Source organism: Hoplias malabaricus, chromosome 8 (assembly GCF_029633855.1).
Source record: "Hoplias malabaricus isolate fHopMal1 chromosome 8, fHopMal1.hap1, whole genome shotgun sequence".
NCBI classification, from domain to species: Eukaryota; Metazoa; Chordata; class Actinopteri; order Characiformes; family Erythrinidae; genus Hoplias; species Hoplias malabaricus.
The window spans coordinates 11,903,783-11,922,035 of NC_089807.1; the positions used below are offsets into that span (position 1 = coordinate 11,903,783).

The following is an 18,253-nucleotide window of genomic DNA, read 5'->3' on the forward strand; positions in this document are numbered from 1 at the left end:
GTTAACTAATGAAGTGGGGAGCCGAGAGTAAGGGTTGATGGGCGCTTGGCGGAAGTAAACATACGTGTCCTTCGGAAAGCGGACATACGTTACTGTAAATTGTGCAAGTGGTCCAAAGCAGGACTGCTGGAGTTGAATCACTGTTTGTAGATTTAGACCATGTTTATAATCTTAGCCTTTATTATCAGAAGTCCGGTGCTTCACCAGAAGGTGTCGCCAGAGGTTCATAATCGTAAGGTTTAATAAAAAGATGCAGTTGCATTGGTAAATAAATAGGAGCCTAAATCCACAAACTGATGGGTGTACTACGAAGCAGGATTTCTAAATTCAGCCGGATACACCCAACGGCAAGCCGGTCCAATGGGAAGGAAGCTGAGGGAGAATCCTACTGGATATTTCTCAATTTGGGGCTTAAGTTAGCTGGTCGAGAAAGCCTGCTTTGTATTATACCTAAAGTCCTACACAACAGATATTACACAGCAGCCCTGGGGGGTTACCACAAAGCAGAATTTCTGTTTATCCAGATAACGTACACTCAAAATCAAGCCTCTCCGAAAGGCAAAGAGCTGAGGGACCCACAGTCTTGGGCTTAAAGGAACACCACCTCCCAACCCAGTGATTTAAGCAGTGCTGTAAATACGAATTACACTAGTCGGAGCCCCAGGAGCAAAAACAAGGTACTGTTCTTTTACTGTACCTAGCTAAATGAGAAATCCTGCTACGTGAAACTGCCCCCTCCCCTCCTCTCTTGTTTAAACTTTACAGACCAAACCAGGCGACAACATTCCACCTCATCTATAATAACTTAAAAAGACAATGAAGGGAGGGGCTTGATCATTCCAGTCAGGAAGGTGTGAAAGGACACTTCTTGTTGACGAGTCCAATATGGGTTTAACCATTTCTGACGTCACTGAGCTTTATAAGCGCAGAAAGAGCGGGAAGACGTCCTTCAATCATTATGCCCGGTAGAGGCAGACCTAGAAAAACCGCGGCGGAGTCCCCAAGAGATGGTCCTGCAGCTGACGGGACCCCAGAAAAGGGTCCTGGAGCTAAGGAGCCGGGGTCCACAAAATTAAGGAGCTGCAGGAAGACGGAGGAAAGAAGTGGAGGGAGTGCGGAGAATGAATCACCGGCGAAAGAGAGGAAAAAGACGCTGAGCAAAAAGAAAGATACGCAAGCACCCGTTTCCAGCAAGCCCACCTGCGCCGGCGCACAGAACCAGCTGGCGTCTACTACTGAGAACAGTACAGAAGAGACAAGAGCACTCAGAAACCCACCAAAGAAAAGCAGCAGCCTCGAGCACAGTCCAAATAAACTACTCCGGGAGACCCTCGAGAACCTGAAGATTAAGAAAATTCACAGAAGCGAAGCAACGAAGTGCGTCAACGACATCCAGGAGGCAGTGACCAGACATGTGAGCAAAAACTTACACTGGTGCAAAGACATCAAGGTCCTGAGGACTGGGAGCCATTATGAAAACGTTAAAGTAAGTGTACTTTAAGACGCTTGGGTTCTGATCTTTAACTTTGAGATGTTTTGGGTCAAAAAAAAAATTGTAGGTGGTTTCTTCCGCAGATCTGTGATTCTGATGAGTTCGATGTGATGATGGCTGTTTCTGTGGAGAGAGTGGATATCCAGCCTTTTGGAGACGACGGGGCTTTCTACAGTGTGGCAATGAAGCGCCATCAGACACATGTCTTAGATAAATTTCTCAACGACGACAAAACCATCAGAGCGAGTGAAATGCTGCAGGAATTCCGGGAATCAGTGAAGGAAGTTACAAACAAGCTGCCGTGTAAGTGACCATTGGCCAGTTCTTATTAACGCATGCTAATGAGATCTTTGAATAGTCTGGACACCAGAGCCGTCCACGGTAAGGAACCGCGGTCACGCCATCTGCACTTCGCCGAATCACCACGGTCACGTTATCTAAATATTTACAGTGCGCGTCTACATCGCGGTTTACGGTAGAACGTGTAAAAGCGTGTGGGGAAACTCGCGAAAATGCGCAAACAGAGAAGTTCCAAAATAAATTGATTCTAAAACTGTAACCCACATAATTCACCACGTTTAACCAGAAAAACAGCCCCAACTGACAAAGAGCGTCTTAAACAGGTCAGAAAAATCAATTAAATATACCAAATTCACAGGTTACTTGTCATTAAATTTAAAACTCTAACCAAGAAACTCCACTGTAGTCTTGAAGAACATATCCTCAAATACACTGGGTATAATTGCCATGTGTTGTTACTGTAGAAATTTGGAGCAATATCTTTTCAAATTTAGTTAAAAATGTTTATTTCCATATTTGGCAACGTGTTTAGTGTTTACTATTAAAAGGGTTAAATCAAAATCTTACCAGACCACTCCCTTGCTGCTTTGAAGAACTACACGGCTCATACACGGGGTATAATATGCATACATTTTTGCTGAATTTATTTGGAGTAATATTACTTCAAACCTCTGCAAAAATATTCAGTTTCCATATACGGCAAAATTATACAAATATAGTGCTCTTACAGGGTTAAATCAAACCACTTCTCTACTGCCTTAATGAACATGTGTGTCAGGTACCCAGGGTATAGTTTATATTGTAGGAATTTAGAGTAATAGCAAATCAAATTTAATGAGAATTACTATGTAATTTTATACATTGCATAACTTTAAATGCTATTAAAGGGTTAAATCAAAATTTATCAGATAGCTGTACTGTAGTCTTAAAGAACATGTTCTCAGGTACCAATGTGCTTTTGCTGTTGGAATTGGGAGCAATAGCATTTCCAATGTCCTGAAAATTATGGATTATTTGTGTAAATGGTAGAATCCTGAATGCTGTCACGAGTTTAAAACAAACCTTTACCAGAGAAATTTACAGCATTCTTGAAGAATATCTACTCAGGTACAGAGAGTACCACATTAAAGTATATTCACTCCAGGAGCATAGAGTAATAGTAATTGAGTGTTCCCGACAATGACAGTACAATTCCATACATATGGCAGAATTTATAATGCCATTAAAAGGAATAAATCAAATTATTACCAGATAACTCAGTAACACTAAATTACAGCCCGCTAATTACTGGGTAAGTACCTGTTTAGTAAACTGTAAGATAAGTACAGAGTAAGTAAAGGGTATGATACTAGAAATATGTGGTTATTACTGAGTATTTTACAAACGTTTTACAAATAAGGCACGTAACAATTCTCCAAATCCATTTTACTTCTAAGCATAATTATAGATTACAAAATTTAATCAAAAGTATGACAGTTTATGCATGTGACTATTACTGTCATTTTCTATGAATAAGGAATGCAACTACTGTTTTAAATTCACTGTGTTTCTGAATGTAATTGTAGATCCTTTTTAAATTATTTACAGTGCACATACAGGGAAGGACATGGTCAGCTACTTTCATTACAGGCGCTAGCAGAGTTTCATGGTGCTTTGTACTTATTAGGTTTAGCATGTGATTAACCAAAATAATCATCATCTTATACTTTTTTTTATATATTGATGTTTTACACTGTTTAACCGATATGTATTAAGACATTATATGTACAGAGCTGACTACTGATGAAATGGGTGATTCTCTTCTGCTCACATTGGTACGGCAGGGAATATGCATCAGTGTTTTCTTCCATATTCTATATGGCTCTGTTACTACATTCAGAAATACAGTGAATTAAAAATAACAGCTGCATTTCTTATTTATAAAAAATGACAGTGTCACTTGCATAAATAGTTGTGCTTTTAATTCAGTTTTATAATCTATATTTATGCTTAGAAGTAAAATGGATTTGGAACGTAGCGATAGCACTACATGCCTTTGTAAGATATTCAGTAATTACCAAATATTTCTAGTATCATACACTTTATTTAGTACAGTTTTACTTATCTTATGGCTTATTTAATATATGTGCTTACGCTGTGCTTTATTTGCAAAATTGTAAGATAGTAATTACCACTTATTTCTAGTTTCATACGTTTTACTTGCACAGTACTTATTTTATCTTGAAGCTTACTTGTCAGGTACTTACTCTGTACTTACCCAGTAATTAGCAGGCTGTAATTTAAAGTGTTACAGATAACTCTACTGCAGACTTAGGACAAAGTTTCAGGTACACACGTAATTTTCATGACATTTGTTTTGCTTTTACTCCAAATTCCTACAATAAAAACACATGAACTGGGTACGAGAACATGTACATTTCGTTTTATGGACTTTTCTGGGCTGTTTAAGACGTTCTTTTTGCCAGTCGTGTCTGTTTTTGTGGTTAAATGTAATGTTTTAGAAGCCATTTCTGTTGTAACCTCTGTCTGCGCTTTTTCGCGAGATAACTCATACGCGTACACCTTCTACCGTAAATCGCGATGTACAAGCGCACAGAATATCCGTAGTATACATGGCGTGACGACGGTATTATTTTGAATGTATATCATATACAGCGCTGCAGTTACACCAACGTGGTAGTGATGTGTTAATGTGTATTGCGTCTGTTTAAGTAGATCTCACAGCAGTGCTACTTGGGTTTCTGAACAATGTTTCTACCCACTAGCCACTGCATACCATACATACATTATGCATTGCATACATTTTTTGTTCGTTTTGGTCAATCAGTGATACACAGTTTTTGCCTCATAACATACATTATGTTTGATGCTTGTCTCTGTCCTTTTCCAGATGAAGTCACTGTGGAGCGGAAGAAGCCAGGCTGCCCTGCTGTGACACTAAAGGTGATGCAGGACAAGGTCATCTCTCTGGACTTTGTCCTGGGGCTGGAGGTGCACAGTTCCAGCTGGCCTAGCTTCACAGTGGACGGCTTCAAAATTGATAAGTGGCTCGGAAAAACAGTGAAAACTGAACAGAAGCGTAAACCCTATTATTTGGTATCAAAGTATGAGGGCAGTGGACAGAGAGAACTCGATGGGGTCATTGCCAAAGGTAAGACTACAGCAGAAAAGATCAGATATGTAAAGTGAATGAATACATACACACAGACTAGGCAACTATCTTGCTATATGTGTAATTAAGATACTGGGGCAAATACGAACAACATAATTCATGAACTAAAACTCCTTTACAGATGCATGGCGTATCTCTTTTTCACATGTGGAGAAGTTCATACTGAAGAACCATGGCCTCTCTAAGACCTGCTGTGAGACCCGTCCAACATGCTGCAGGTGACGGTCTTTTTTCTTTTTATAAACACCGTTACAAATATGTACTTGGCTTTATTAACCATATATAACCAATATTACTGTTGTGTTCTACCAAGCACAAAATCCACATGCAAGAAAACTCAAGTGAAACACAGTAAAAGTGGAACTGAGCAGCCTGCATATGAGAACATGTACATTTCGTCTATTTTATGGACTTTTCTGGCCTGTTTAAGCATTTTAAGACGTTCTTTTTGCCAGTCGGGTCTGTTTTTGTGCTTAAAATGTAATGTTTTAGAAGCCATTCAGCAGCCTGCTGTCTGTTACTTCCAGGAAGCAGTGTCTGAAACTGCTGAAGTATCTGGTGCAGAGGTTAAAGGAGAAGTACCCAAAGGAGGCGGCTAAGCTGTGCTCATATCACGCCAAGACCACTCTACTTCATTCTTGTGCCTCTCGAGTGGAGGACAGTGAATGGGCCACAGACCAACTCAGCCACTGCTTCCAGCAGCTACTTCACGACTTTGAGGAGCACCTGAGAAGATACCAGCTGCCCAATTTCTTCATTCCCTCCCATAATCTGCTGAAGTCTGCTGGATTAGACAATAAAACCTGCATCTTACTGGCAAATCACATCGAGTTTCAACGCAACAACAACTTTCCCCTGTTTGATGAGTAAGCCTCACCTCAGAGTTGTGTACATTCACATCCAGAACAGTCACTGTCCAAAGAAAAACATGTATCTATTTTTGATTTACTACATCATTTGAACAGAGCAGCTTTGCTTCACATCATGTAAAAACTTCATGAAGAATGGACCAATATCAAGGCTCCAGAATTACTTGGAATAAAATCTTTTTACATTGACTTTCATTAAAAAATTAAGGTATTTCTTTCTTCTGTAAAGTTACTATTTTAGACATGAAATTTTTCTTTGGACAGCAACACTGTACTTTTTAGTTTAGAATTCCAGAAATACCAATGTAAAATCAGACAAATGAAATATTTAATTCAGAAAATAAGCTCAACAGTATATACACACACACACGAGGAGTGAACGAGAAGTATAATTAGTAAACGTTTGAAAAGACCAACTGCACAGTTCCAGAAGAGTCCTCCTTTTATTTGTGGATTTTAATAACATTAAAATCCATAACACTTAATTGTAAATATTAATAACAATGAAAATTACACTAAACATTTATTCTTGAAAAAAAAAGAAAAGAAAAACGTTGAACTTGACAGTTGACTGATGAACATGTTCAGCTGCTTCTTCTTCAAAAAAAAAAAAAATTATAATAACGTACACAACTCTTTGGGTGTAGAAATAAAGATTTGATTGCAATCATTTTACACATACTGTGTCTGATATTTTGATTGATTAATTAATAAAAACACCTGTCCTTTAAATAGCAGAAATTCCAGATTGGAGGTCAACATTTTTAATTATTAACTGACATCTGTTTTTTTTTTTAAACAACTAAATCATAAAGCCTGTTTAAATAAAATAGGTATTTACTCTCATGGTTGTCAAAAACAGACAGACAAAGACAATGCAACTGTTGAGGAAGTTGTAGGTGTAATTAAAATTCATTACAGTTTTAAGGCCATATAATTCAGGAGAAGCAGCTGACCTTAGGTTAAATCTTATCTCCGGTAAATGCTGTATCAGTAAATTTGGGTTTATGGAACTTCAAAATGTTTTCCACACACGCAGAGGGAAGTGAGATGGAAGTGTGTATGATTTAATGATTTAATTTGATTAATGAAAGTCTTGCAGAATTATAAATTTAATAAAACATGTATAGTGATAACTGAGTATTGTCTTAATTGTTGCTTTTGTGGTCAATTAATAAACTTACTTTTTGAAGTTCAAATGTGCCACGTCATTTCTCCTCTGAAGCCATCTTTTTCTCTCCAGCCCCCACCACAATTTCTCTCTCTTCCTTGACCACCACCTCCTCTTCTACCACCACCTCTCCCTCCTCTGGGCTTGGCAGGAAACATCTCTTTCTCTCTCTGGTGTTTTTCATAGCGCTCTGCCATCAGTACCAGTTCTTCCGGTACATCCTACAACATAGTAGATGCAGTTTCTGTTCGTTATTAAAACAGTGGGAAGAGTAGAGAAGATTTATAGAGTCTGAGAATTTATTTTTTTATTTAGGTGCAGTGAAATGTTCTACCAGTTTTTACCAACCTACTGTACTTGACCTCATAAAAAAAAAGCTCTAGTTCAATAGTGTGAAAGGCAAAAAAATTTAAATGTGTAAAACAGTAATGCTCTGTGACCAGAATTGAAAATCGCTGGCATAGACTGTTCATTCAAAACTTAAGATGGGTTCTGTACCTGTCCAGCTCTCTCCAGAATATGTATGAGCTCAGCAGCCATCTTCCTGTCTCCCCTCGTAACCAGAGTTATAGACATCCCAGACCGCCTGAGATTATAACAATTAAAATGTGATGTTTGCAATTTTCAAAAAACTCCATTGCTGCTCTCCAGTGTGTTTGCATGCCTGAAACTGGTTTAATGTGTTTTTACAAAGCCCCAGTGTCTGTAATGTCTAAAATGCCTGGCCTTCTCTCTCTCAGGCAATTTGGTGACCTTCAAATATTAAAAAGCACAAACTGAGATGAGGACATTGCTCTTTTCCTGCTCCATAGGTGGGTAATATTGACTTATTTTTGCTGTTTTGGATCACTTAAGGTGGAACAGATCCCACATTCAGGAGAGTGCTAACTGCATAAAAGTAGACAGACCACAAGTGTTGCAAAACTAAACAACTAAGTTTCGGAGGTAATTCAAATAGTAATAAAAACTAACAGAAAATTTCAGCCACGTGTTCAACCGTTCAATCTTAAAAGACGCAGAGCTTCTGAACGCAAACAAACCAGAGAAACAGCATTTCCCACACAATCATGGATGTTTCCGTTAAACATGCATATATTTAATCTCCAACTGTTGGATATGGAAGCAGTGGGATGTACTCACCCTGCACGACCTGTCCGACCAACTCTATGAACATACTCCTCAATGTTCCTTGGAAAGTCATAGTTGAAAACATGTGTGATGTCATGAACATCTAGTCCCCTAGAGGCCAGGTCAGTGGCCACCAGGATACGCACACGGCCTGCACAGAGCAAATGCAGCAATATATACTGCTCAATCTCTTACTAATATGTAAAAATAATTGTTCACTGATTATACAGCTACTTATGACATACTACACAGTGTGTGCAGTATGGTTGTAAATTTCTGTGCAATTGATAATCTGGAGTATCATCCAGTTTCACCACAGTACGTCAGTGCATTGTCAGCAAAAAGATTCCCTTAATATTTACCTGTTGCTCAGTGTGTGGCTGTGGTGTGTGTCAGTGAGCTTTAACAAGCATAACTATGCCCAAAAATGATATTCTTTAACTGTTAAAAGGTTGGTAAAGCATAATGAGCAAAACTACTTCTCACTGTGTGGTAGAGTTCCGTTCCTGAGCTAATGCACTGCACAATTTTACAACACAAGTTTGATTACTGTTATTTTTTTCAGGTCATATACTGTCCTGAGCATACCATCTTTAAAGTCCTGTAGGGCCTCTTCACGGTCACTCTGCTCTCTGTCCCCATGCAAGGACTGAACTGCAATCCCTCGCAGACAAAGATCACTTGACAAATCATCTGCCCTGCAAGTAATATGAACCAGATAGGGGGAAAGTACAGTGACAGAGAACATCTAATTAAATTATATATATTTTTTTTTGTTTAGTTGTACATGCACCTTTGCTATAGCAAATACTTTTTACATGATGCAGTTCTTGTACAATGTACTAACAGTCATAAATTACTTTTAGCATTCCTTCCTTCTTGGACTGCATCTCCGATTAGTAATGTTTGTCATTTTCTATTGTCATACCCAGCTCTTTATATGTATGGCTTTTCAAAGCAAACTCAACTTACGTGGAATGTTGTATTAGTATGTGTCTTGCAGGTGAATGCTGCAGTGCAGGCAGTTTTCTGAAACCCCTCCCAAGAGCAACTATAAGTTTCATTTTCCAAATAAATTAAGTCATTTCCCCAAACCTCCACTGGCACGTGGTGCATGTGAGGAGTACCAGATTAAGAACAGACTTGTGCAAACATACAGAGCTGGGAGGACACTTTTTCAAATCAAAACAAGAGTTACAATCTGATTGGCCAGAAAAAGGCAGATATTAGTGATGTAAAAACATTTCCTGAGTTTTCTCACTTCATCTAGAAGCAACAAATATCTATCAACCGAAATACAAGGAAAAAGAAAGCAAATGTTAAAATGTCACTGGCTAGAAACTCACAAAATCTTCTTCCCAACGAATATTAACACCTTGTCCTGAGGTTCCATTTTTTGGATGAAGTCAAACACATATTGTTTCTTCTCTTCTTCCTGCACAAACAAAACAGTCTGCTGCACCGTGTCTACAGCCTAATAGAAAACACAGAGGGAATAGTTAGCGAGAAAAAGAGATGGAGGTAAAATATTTATAATATTCTTCTAAATTCATCCAGCAAACTTTAAACCTAACCTGAATGCCCTCATGTGGTCTTCATTTCCAGTTTGACCCGAATGAATGATTTTAAAATCGCCTAATTAGTATATGTTAAGCATTAAATTAAATGTTTAAGCATGCTTGTTTTGTAATCCAGATTCAGTGAAGATTTTCAAATCCTTTTATTCAAGCTCATTACATGTGTATTATGAATGCCTAGAGATTCCTCAGAGTAACCACACCTTATAATAATGTTGAGCCTAAAATACTCCATAGACTTACTCTATCCATTCAAGAACAGCAGTAACACTTGTCTTCATACTCCACAGACACTTCTGTCTAATGGCCCATGAGATCACACTTTACTAATATCAAGATATCTGGTGTACACCACGGTCTGCAGAATGATTAATCATTTGTAACCAATTACAGATGATACTGCATTCTAAGAGTTACTGCTGCCAATTCTGGCAGCGGATTTAAACATCTAAAAATGGACATCACTTGAATGCAATATTAATATTTAAAGCTACACTTTAAATAAGATATGAGAAACGGTGAGTAAGCAGCCATTTTCTTGTATTCCTTCACAAGAAACTCAGTTCTTAATATGATTTCAGCAATAATTTAATGTGAAGAAAAGTTTTGGTATTAATGCATGAATATATGTCAGCCATCATACTACTGTCATATTTAATAATATATTTAAACAAAACAAGTTGCAAACCTAAATCTACCTTTGAAATAACAGTATAAACGTGAAGTACCACAAAGTGATTGACAACAATGAGAAAAAGTGTATTAAAACTTCTAGATTTAAATTATTGAGTAATTACAAACTTACTGCCAGATCTAAAGTGCCCACATACACCATCATGGGGTCTTTTAGGTAGGATCTGGCCAAACGTCTCACACCTGCTGGCCAAGTGGCACTACATATTGTGGAGAGAAAAAAAGAGAGGAAAAAGGGTATTATAGTAAAAGCACAATAAATGAAATAATAATACGAGCAATAAAAATAAATACATAAATAAATGTCAGAGTCAATTTTAGCTTAGTCTTAATCATACTAAGATTGAACTTAATTTGTATAATAATAACAACCACAACGATACATTTTATTTAAAAGCACCAAGATATTAGTCCTATAAAGTTTATTTTGTAGATAACTTAAATTTACTGTCGTTTTTCAGGTGCCAATGATCTATGCTAAAACCTTAGGAAGTGTCCAACCTGGTCATAACTGTTTGTCTGTCAGGCCGGATGTCCAGAATGATTTTCATGATTTGAGGTTCAAAGCCCATATCTAACATTCGATCTGCCTCATCCAATACCTGTCATCATCAAAAGGAAGTACAAAAAAATGAAAGCAAGACAAAAGTATCAGAGGCCTTTGGAATTACAACCTATGAATAGTAGGTTACATTCCACCGCTACAGTCATGTGAGAGACATTTTACCTCGCCTCATACGAACCAGGTATGTGACGGAGCGTAGGTTGATGAGCTCGTTCATCTGCAAATCATTCAGTCTTCCTGGCGTTGCAATAACTATGTCAACACCACTGGTCACCATCTTGATCTGTGCTCGTCTGTCTCCACCTCCATAAACACAGATACTGTAAGGAGACCAAACACAGTCAGGGAAACATTCAGCATCTGCTGCTAATGGTGGATTTTATTAGTCAACATAAGTAAGCAGTTCCCCATATATATTTAATTTAAAATCATCAAAACATGTCACTGGACCAAGGGTGCAAAGGATCAACATGTGCACCTTTTAAAACCTTTGTAGCTGTACTTGTTGCATTCTGCTTCGATCTGAAGGGCCAGTTCTCGAGTTGGGGTCAAGACCAGCATTCCAGGGCCACCACGCTTGTCTCTGGGTCTGCAAAATAAAAATAGGACATAGTTACTGCCATGTTTTATGGCTTCACTCAGATTCACATTGAACCTGAATAATCTCTAGACAAGCTGCATAGAGTTGTCTTACAAGAACATTTCATTTTCAGAGAATAAACATCACTGCTCTCTATGTATTTCAAATAAATCTTAAGGCAGACCCAAGGATGCTCTTACACAGGCTGCTGGTCCATATGGATGAAGCCGGGCAGTAAATAGGAGAGGGTCTTCCCAGTGCCAGTCTGGGCAATTCCAATGAGATCCAGACCTTTAAGAACTATCGGCCACGCCTGGGACTGCACAGAAAATAAATTACAGAAATACAGACTGTTATGCATCATGTTCTTGCGTTGCACATGTCCTTGATCCCTGCTTTAACTCAATGTTCACTCACAACTTATTGCTGAACTTGTTGCTAAATGGTGAGTTAATGAGTAATGCACAGCAAAAACATTACTGTTTCTCAAATTCTGAATTTCTAGGATACAATTGTTTATTTTAATAATCTACATTGAACTTTTTCCATATTTTAACTGTGTTAATCTGTTATAGCATTACAAAAAAAAAGCAGGTAAACACTAATTCAGCTAGAATACCTGACTAAAATCTGTCAAATACTGATATGATCTGATCAGTGAAAGAGACCTACATTCAAATAATACCTCAAAACACAGTGTCCCCACTAGGCAGCTAATTACTGCTGGCTTTTGTTTATGACATTGCTCATTGGACTTCCCCTAAAACGTATTTTCTAGTAAAATGGAAATCCCCTCGCCAGTCTGTTTTCTTGTTGACTTTTGAAGTCAACCATTGATCAGTCAAACACAACTGCCAGTATAATAGGACTCAACAAGGTATAGAACAATTTCTGTTTGCAAACAGAAATGATGTGGTTTGTGGGTGGAGCTTAATTGGTGGCATAAAGTCACAGTGAGCACAGCTGTGTCAAGTGTAGGAAAATGGGAATATGGCTAATCCGGATGCTTTCTGAACAACAAGATTTGACAAAGGCTTTTTGTGTTTTGCAGTTCTGCCTATTTTATTTACCATTATGAAATAGTTGAGAATGCCAGTTTTGTGGTTGTTGCTTTCACTAATTTGTTGTTGATCAATGACTAAGTATATAATTGATTTTGCTAGTGGTGAAAATCATTGCCTGATATGAAATTTGACACTGGAGAGGTGAGAATTTTGGATGCTTTCATCAATCCAGACTGTCCGTTTAACTCCACTTGTTTATGCTGTTTTACTGCCACCACAATGCGCGCGCAGCTACCAGTGACGGAACTGTGACGTCCATTCCAAACTGATCTATTAGACAACACCTACCAACAAAAATTCAAAACTATTGTGTATATGTATTGCAATACTCATTATTAAATTATGTTCTTGTAAATCACATAAAAAAATAAAAAAATATGGTGCTTTGTGAAATTAAATTCACAGTACCTGAATGGGAGTCGGCTTTTTAAAGCCCACCCTGTGTATGTTTTCCATTATTCCAGGATAGTGAGCAAAAGCCTCTTCGAATGTGTACACAGGATTAGGAATTGTTCTTCTCTCTTCCTCTTTCAGATCATCCACAAAGATACTGTTATTCTCTTTTCTGCAAGGAAGAGACAGCTGCAATATGAGAAGTACAAGCTGGACTGCAGGAGCCTAAAATCTTGGCGCAGGGCAAATCAGTTCAGCACAGACCCACAGAGCACACCAACACACTTAACGATAAAAACCTGTTTCTGAGAGAGCAAATGCAAGTGGTGCTGGAGGAACAAATGTTCAAAAACAGGTTCTACACCGTTTAGAAGTATAGCTGCCCAGCTAACAGGCACTTGTGGTTTAGCACACCATAGATGACTTTTCAGTGTACTGAGGCTCAAAGCGAACATATTTAAAGCATAAAGCCTCATACCTGTGAGCATAAAGTCGAGGGAAGGGTCTTCTGAGTATTTTGTCTGTTTTCATCTTCATTTCTCTCTCTTTTAACCCACACACTGTGGTGAGCTATTGGACTTGTGTCCCCCCCCCCACAACATTTTCATAGTGTGACATCAACAGTCAGTGAGCTCATACAGCACCCCCTCCCTGTAGCTCTCTTAAATGCACATGAATGAACTTTATGGCCTTGTATTTAAAGACAGAACAGAAATTTGACACACACATTATAAATACCGCCCAACCCTAAAGACAACATTTACAATGGCGAGGAAACGCTGTCCTCTCTGATTTGTTTACGTTCAGAAACACAGCGTCTTAAGGTAAGAAAAATACTTCTGTTTGTATGTGGCTGAAGTTGCCTTTAACTTGTTTGTACATTTTTATTCACTGTTTGAATTACCACTGAAAGTAATGTGTAATTCAAGTAGTTCAGTTTTGTAGCACATTTGGTTTGTGCTTACTTTCATGCACAGTGCACATGTGCAGTGTCATGCTTTTAAACACTTGGAGATCTATTTTTTTGTCCAATTCATTTACAGAAACACACTAGACAGGTTTCAAGCATGTGACCTACTGGAGAGCCACAAATTTTGAGGAAACATGCTCAGAATATTACAAAAAGTGTATTTGATTAAAATTGTCTTTAGGTCCTTCTTTTAAATATATTTCAAGGGAGCCTTCTGCTGGGTATGCTGCAAAACCATAGTGCACTTAAACATCTGTAGCTTATAGTTCAACAGACATAAAAATAGTGCTGAGTAAACCTACATAAATGGCGTAAACAAACTTCACTTTTCAGTAAGGATTCATTTGCTCAAGAAAAAAAAAACCCATAAAAATATAATAAATATAATTACCTTTAATAATATGTGCTTTTATATGTCATAACTATCAGTGTGTTTGTTAAACCATTACCAACTAGTATAATCCTGACAGTCAAGTAATATTTGTAGTAACTATTCAGTAGCAGGTTTGACTAATCAGGTTTTGTATTAAAGTAAATCTGGTGTTCTGGGGGCATTAAAGAACATTCAGAAACAAAACCTGTGTTCTTCTAACCACAGATACGCTCATAACTGTTTAAACTATTTTCTTATAACAATCTTGCTCCAAGTTCAAAAAGCAAAACTGCTTTTCCAGTATTTGTACACATGGAAAGAGAGGGCCCTCTGCTGGTCTGAAACAGCATACATCACCAACACTCACCTCCATACTCTGACCTCCTCTGCACTGCGCCTTGCCACAGACTCATCCTCAATGTAGAAATTCTTCCTCAGAGCTGGAAGATCTGGAAAAAAACAATAGAGTTTTGTTATTATGTATCCTACACAAGAGCACATACAGGAGAACACAAAAGTCATAATAGAAATAATCTGTATTCATGCTTCCTAGGAGCATCAACGGTTAGCTTTTCATGAATCTATTTGATATTATACAACAGTTGGTTATTAACACTAATGTTGATTATGAACGTGGCTCGATCCCATGAATATAATGGCCCAGATCTTCTTTGTCAGATAAAAGACAACTACGCTGACCTGCATTCGGTTTGTGTGACTAGGGAGAGAAGGTCCATGCAACCCTGAGAGAGCGAGGCCGATTCTGCGCTCTTGGACTTCTGACTCATTAGTTTTACTTCTGCTAAAACACAGCACGTGAAACATCTGTGATTTTCCCCTCATGCAACAACTCTAGATTGTGGCCTTCAGTGTTATCCTGCAAAATTCACACTTCTTCTTTCAAAAACCATGACCAGCCCCCCCTTCAAGCACCATTATACTAAATGTCTACCCTCTTCACAGGTGTGATTCGAGAGAAACTCTTCAAGGTTACAAAGGCAGCAAACATGCAGCAAAAAAAAAAAAAGAGAACATTTTTAAATGATTCTTTCTAAACTGATACAATTCTATACAAATGATTATCTACAACAATGGCTCTGGTGATAAAATCCTCAAGGGAATAACAGACTTGTATATTATGTATGGTCTATTTTATTCACAGACTACACATTCCTACAGGCTCCAACTAAACTTACCGTGCCATTTTAGAGTCTCATATTTTTCCCTGTTTTGTCTAATGGCGGTCCAGTCTATGGGTGCTGAAGTGGGGGCAGCTGAAGCCTGCAAGTCAGATGCTGACCAGCACGACTCATTCTTCATTCCTGAACTCTCACTGTCTGTGAAATCAGAAAACAAGCCTGAAGACTATACAAAATTTTAGGTGTCCACTTTGTCCTTTATTAATGCTGCAGCAACAATAATAAAGAACTTTGTTAAACTGCTCTATTTATTAACATTTTTTAAAATAAAAAATTCCTGGCTGTTCATTCGGCAAAAGAAAGTATTTATTGCTACAAAACCAAACTCACCTGGACCTAAATTTCTAGAAAATAATTGCAATTACAAAGTCAAAACTTTCCTTCCATTCTTCCTACCATTATGAAGCCAGGGCCGACTGAATGCATTCCCTGATATCAACTCTTCAATCATATCCTTGGCTTTCTGCTGAACATCACTGCTTCCAAATATGAGCACCTCCCCTTCATAATCACCACGATTAATCTATTCAAGTGATAGGAAATAAAAAAAATAAATAAATAAATATAAAACAAAATTTAAATAGGCACGGTGGTGCAGCAGGTAGTGTTGCAGTCACACAGCTCCAGGGGCCTGGAGGTTGTGGGTTCGATTCCTGCTCCGGGTGACTGTCTGTGAGGCGTTTGCTGTGTTCTCCCTGTGTCTGCGTGGGTTTCCTCCGGGTGCTCTGGTTTCCTCCCACAGTCCAAAAAAAACACACGTTGGTAGGTGGATTGGCGACTCAAAAGTGTCCGTAGGTGTGAGTGTGTGAGTGAATGTGTGTGTGTGTCTGTGTTGCCCTGTGAGGGACTGGCGCCCCCTCCAGGGTGTATTCCTGCCTTGTGCCCAATGATTCCAGGTAGGCTCTGGACCAACAGCGACCCTGAACTGGATAAGCGCTTACAATTAATGAATGAATTAATTAATTAACAAAATTTAAATAATAGTTGTGGATTATTCATAGTGATCCCACTCAAATATGTGAACAAGTACTGAGGGGTGTTTTTTTTATTGGCCTCATTTGTTACTCTGTGTGCAACAGTGTAAACAAATGTCACAAAGTCACATGTATTTGAATATATTAACTTAAAATAATACTGATCTCAAAAAAATGCTGTTGTTTGACTGATATTCCAAACCATATATGAGAATGTTCTGCATGTCAGGCTTGTTTGTCCATTATCCCTCATAACTGTATAGCAATGCATCTTAGACTTCTTTGCCATGCCAATATTCAACAATATTCAAGTGGATTTGTTCCACTTTCTATCATTTATAAACATTTACATATCTGTAACATAGACAAAATTCATGGACACTCACACATTACGCCTAGAGGAGCGTTCATGAAATTCCTTTCTAAATCCACAGGAATTACTACAAGATTGTGGAGTGGGTCTGTGCAAATTTGGCCTATTCATCCAGAAGATTCTCGTGATGTCAGACATTTTTTTTGTTTTGTTGTTCATATTATAAACATGTTCATATAGTCTTGTTTCTATGCTAGAAGACAACAGACAAGATGTCTTACATCATTTACTTGAGGAACCAATCCTGCCTACTTACAGGGCAGGGCTTTCAAACTGTGGGTAAATGGCTGAGTGCAAAGTGCAGGGATTAATTGCATATTTATAGACCTGCATATATTTAATGAAGGGGATTTTTTTAATCCAGTTCTAACAGAGAATAGTTTTAGGATATTAATCAATGATTGGATATTTCAAATTAGCTTTTGTTCAAAAAGTGAAGACATTTCACCAGATGTAGACTGAAATTAATGATTGAATTAAGCATGGTATAGCTATCTATCTATGTAAGTAATATTCTGAAAGAGTTGTATCTAGCTACCTTCCTGACCATATCCATTTTAAAAGTGTAAAGGGTTTTTTAAAGGTAGCACTTTTCTCTCAGAAGTAACAACACTTAAAATACTGTTATGTATATTTAGTACGGGTTTAATATTGGTTCACGCTAAATTTACACTAGCTCTCTATCTACCCTTCGCAGGCCCAAAGTGTTCAAAATAAAAATAAGTCATAGAACAACCAAATAAACTTGCCTTTATTTTTGCTCCAGTAGTCTCCTCTAGTTCTCGTATTTTCACTCCTCCTCGACCTATTCCCGTGTAGAAGAAGACATTAGGCAACAGGTGTTAGACCAAATACTCAAAGCTACCGCTAAAGTGTCGTTATCAGGCTAAAGGAAGGTGGCTATCTATCTACCTATCACTCTCCCGATCATGGAGGTCTCAACAGAGAGAGACACTGGTCCGGTCCCCCTCCCTCTGTCCGAGTCTCTCCAATTCTGCTTTTCACCCCTGTTCTCTTCTCCGTGTTGGTCTCTTATGTTTCTCCAAGGTGAATCTCTCTGCGGCTCTTTCCCACCACGTTTTACACCGAAAAACTCAGTCCCTTCACATCCAGCACCCCCGTCTCCAAACGAAGGCTGCCTCCACTCCGAGGTCTGCACTTTCACCACAGAGGAAGGCCTCGAAATGGCCGCTCCGTCCTCATCGTACTCTTCTTCCCAGTCCGACATGATTATAAACCAGTTTTTTCTGTTTTCTGCAAACTAAATTGAACCCGCTTTTTGTAACTGCCAGTGACGACCGTCAATATCCGCTGACGTAACTAACGGCCACATCGCGAGGCCTGGTTGATGATTTTTCAG

The 18,253-nt window shown here is 38.3% G+C and overlaps 2 protein-coding genes across 3 annotated transcripts; one reads left to right on the forward strand and one right to left on the reverse strand.

Annotated features, from left to right (window-relative positions):
* The first annotated feature begins 958 nt into the window (after positions 1 to 958).
* cgasa (cyclic GMP-AMP synthase a) lies at positions 959 to 6,627 on the forward strand. The gene is made up of 5 exons (XM_066679212.1): positions 959 to 1,486; positions 1,576 to 1,795; positions 4,683 to 4,943; positions 5,086 to 5,182; positions 5,492 to 6,627. Exons 1-5 carry the CDS (start codon positions 959 to 961, stop codon positions 5,832 to 5,834), a joined length of 1,449 nt encoding a protein of 482 aa, XP_066535309.1. The 3' UTR covers positions 5,835 to 6,627.
* On the reverse strand, positions 5,210 to 18,208 carry ddx43 (DEAD (Asp-Glu-Ala-Asp) box polypeptide 43). Of its 2 annotated transcripts, none has more exons than XM_066679784.1 (17): positions 17,806 to 18,208; positions 17,643 to 17,698; positions 15,943 to 16,069; positions 15,544 to 15,684; positions 14,715 to 14,796; positions 13,020 to 13,176; positions 11,748 to 11,866; positions 11,446 to 11,556; positions 11,146 to 11,287; positions 10,904 to 11,004; positions 10,515 to 10,602; positions 9,479 to 9,606; positions 8,721 to 8,830; positions 8,145 to 8,283; positions 7,503 to 7,590; positions 7,018 to 7,225; positions 5,210 to 5,748 (listed from the first exon to the last, which is right to left on the reverse strand). In XM_066679784.1, the coding sequence occupies exons 1-16, from the start codon at positions 18,119 to 18,121 to the stop codon at positions 7,028 to 7,030; spliced, it is 2,103 nt and encodes a 700-aa protein (XP_066535881.1). In that variant the 5' UTR covers positions 18,122 to 18,208; the 3' UTR covers positions 5,210 to 5,748; positions 7,018 to 7,027. The 2 variants fall into 2 exon arrangements, with proteins under 2 accessions (XP_066535881.1, XP_066535880.1); XM_066679783.1 differs by lacking the exon at positions 5,210 to 5,748 and adding an exon at positions 5,955 to 6,430.
* Positions 18,209 to 18,253: the final 45 nt, after the last annotated feature.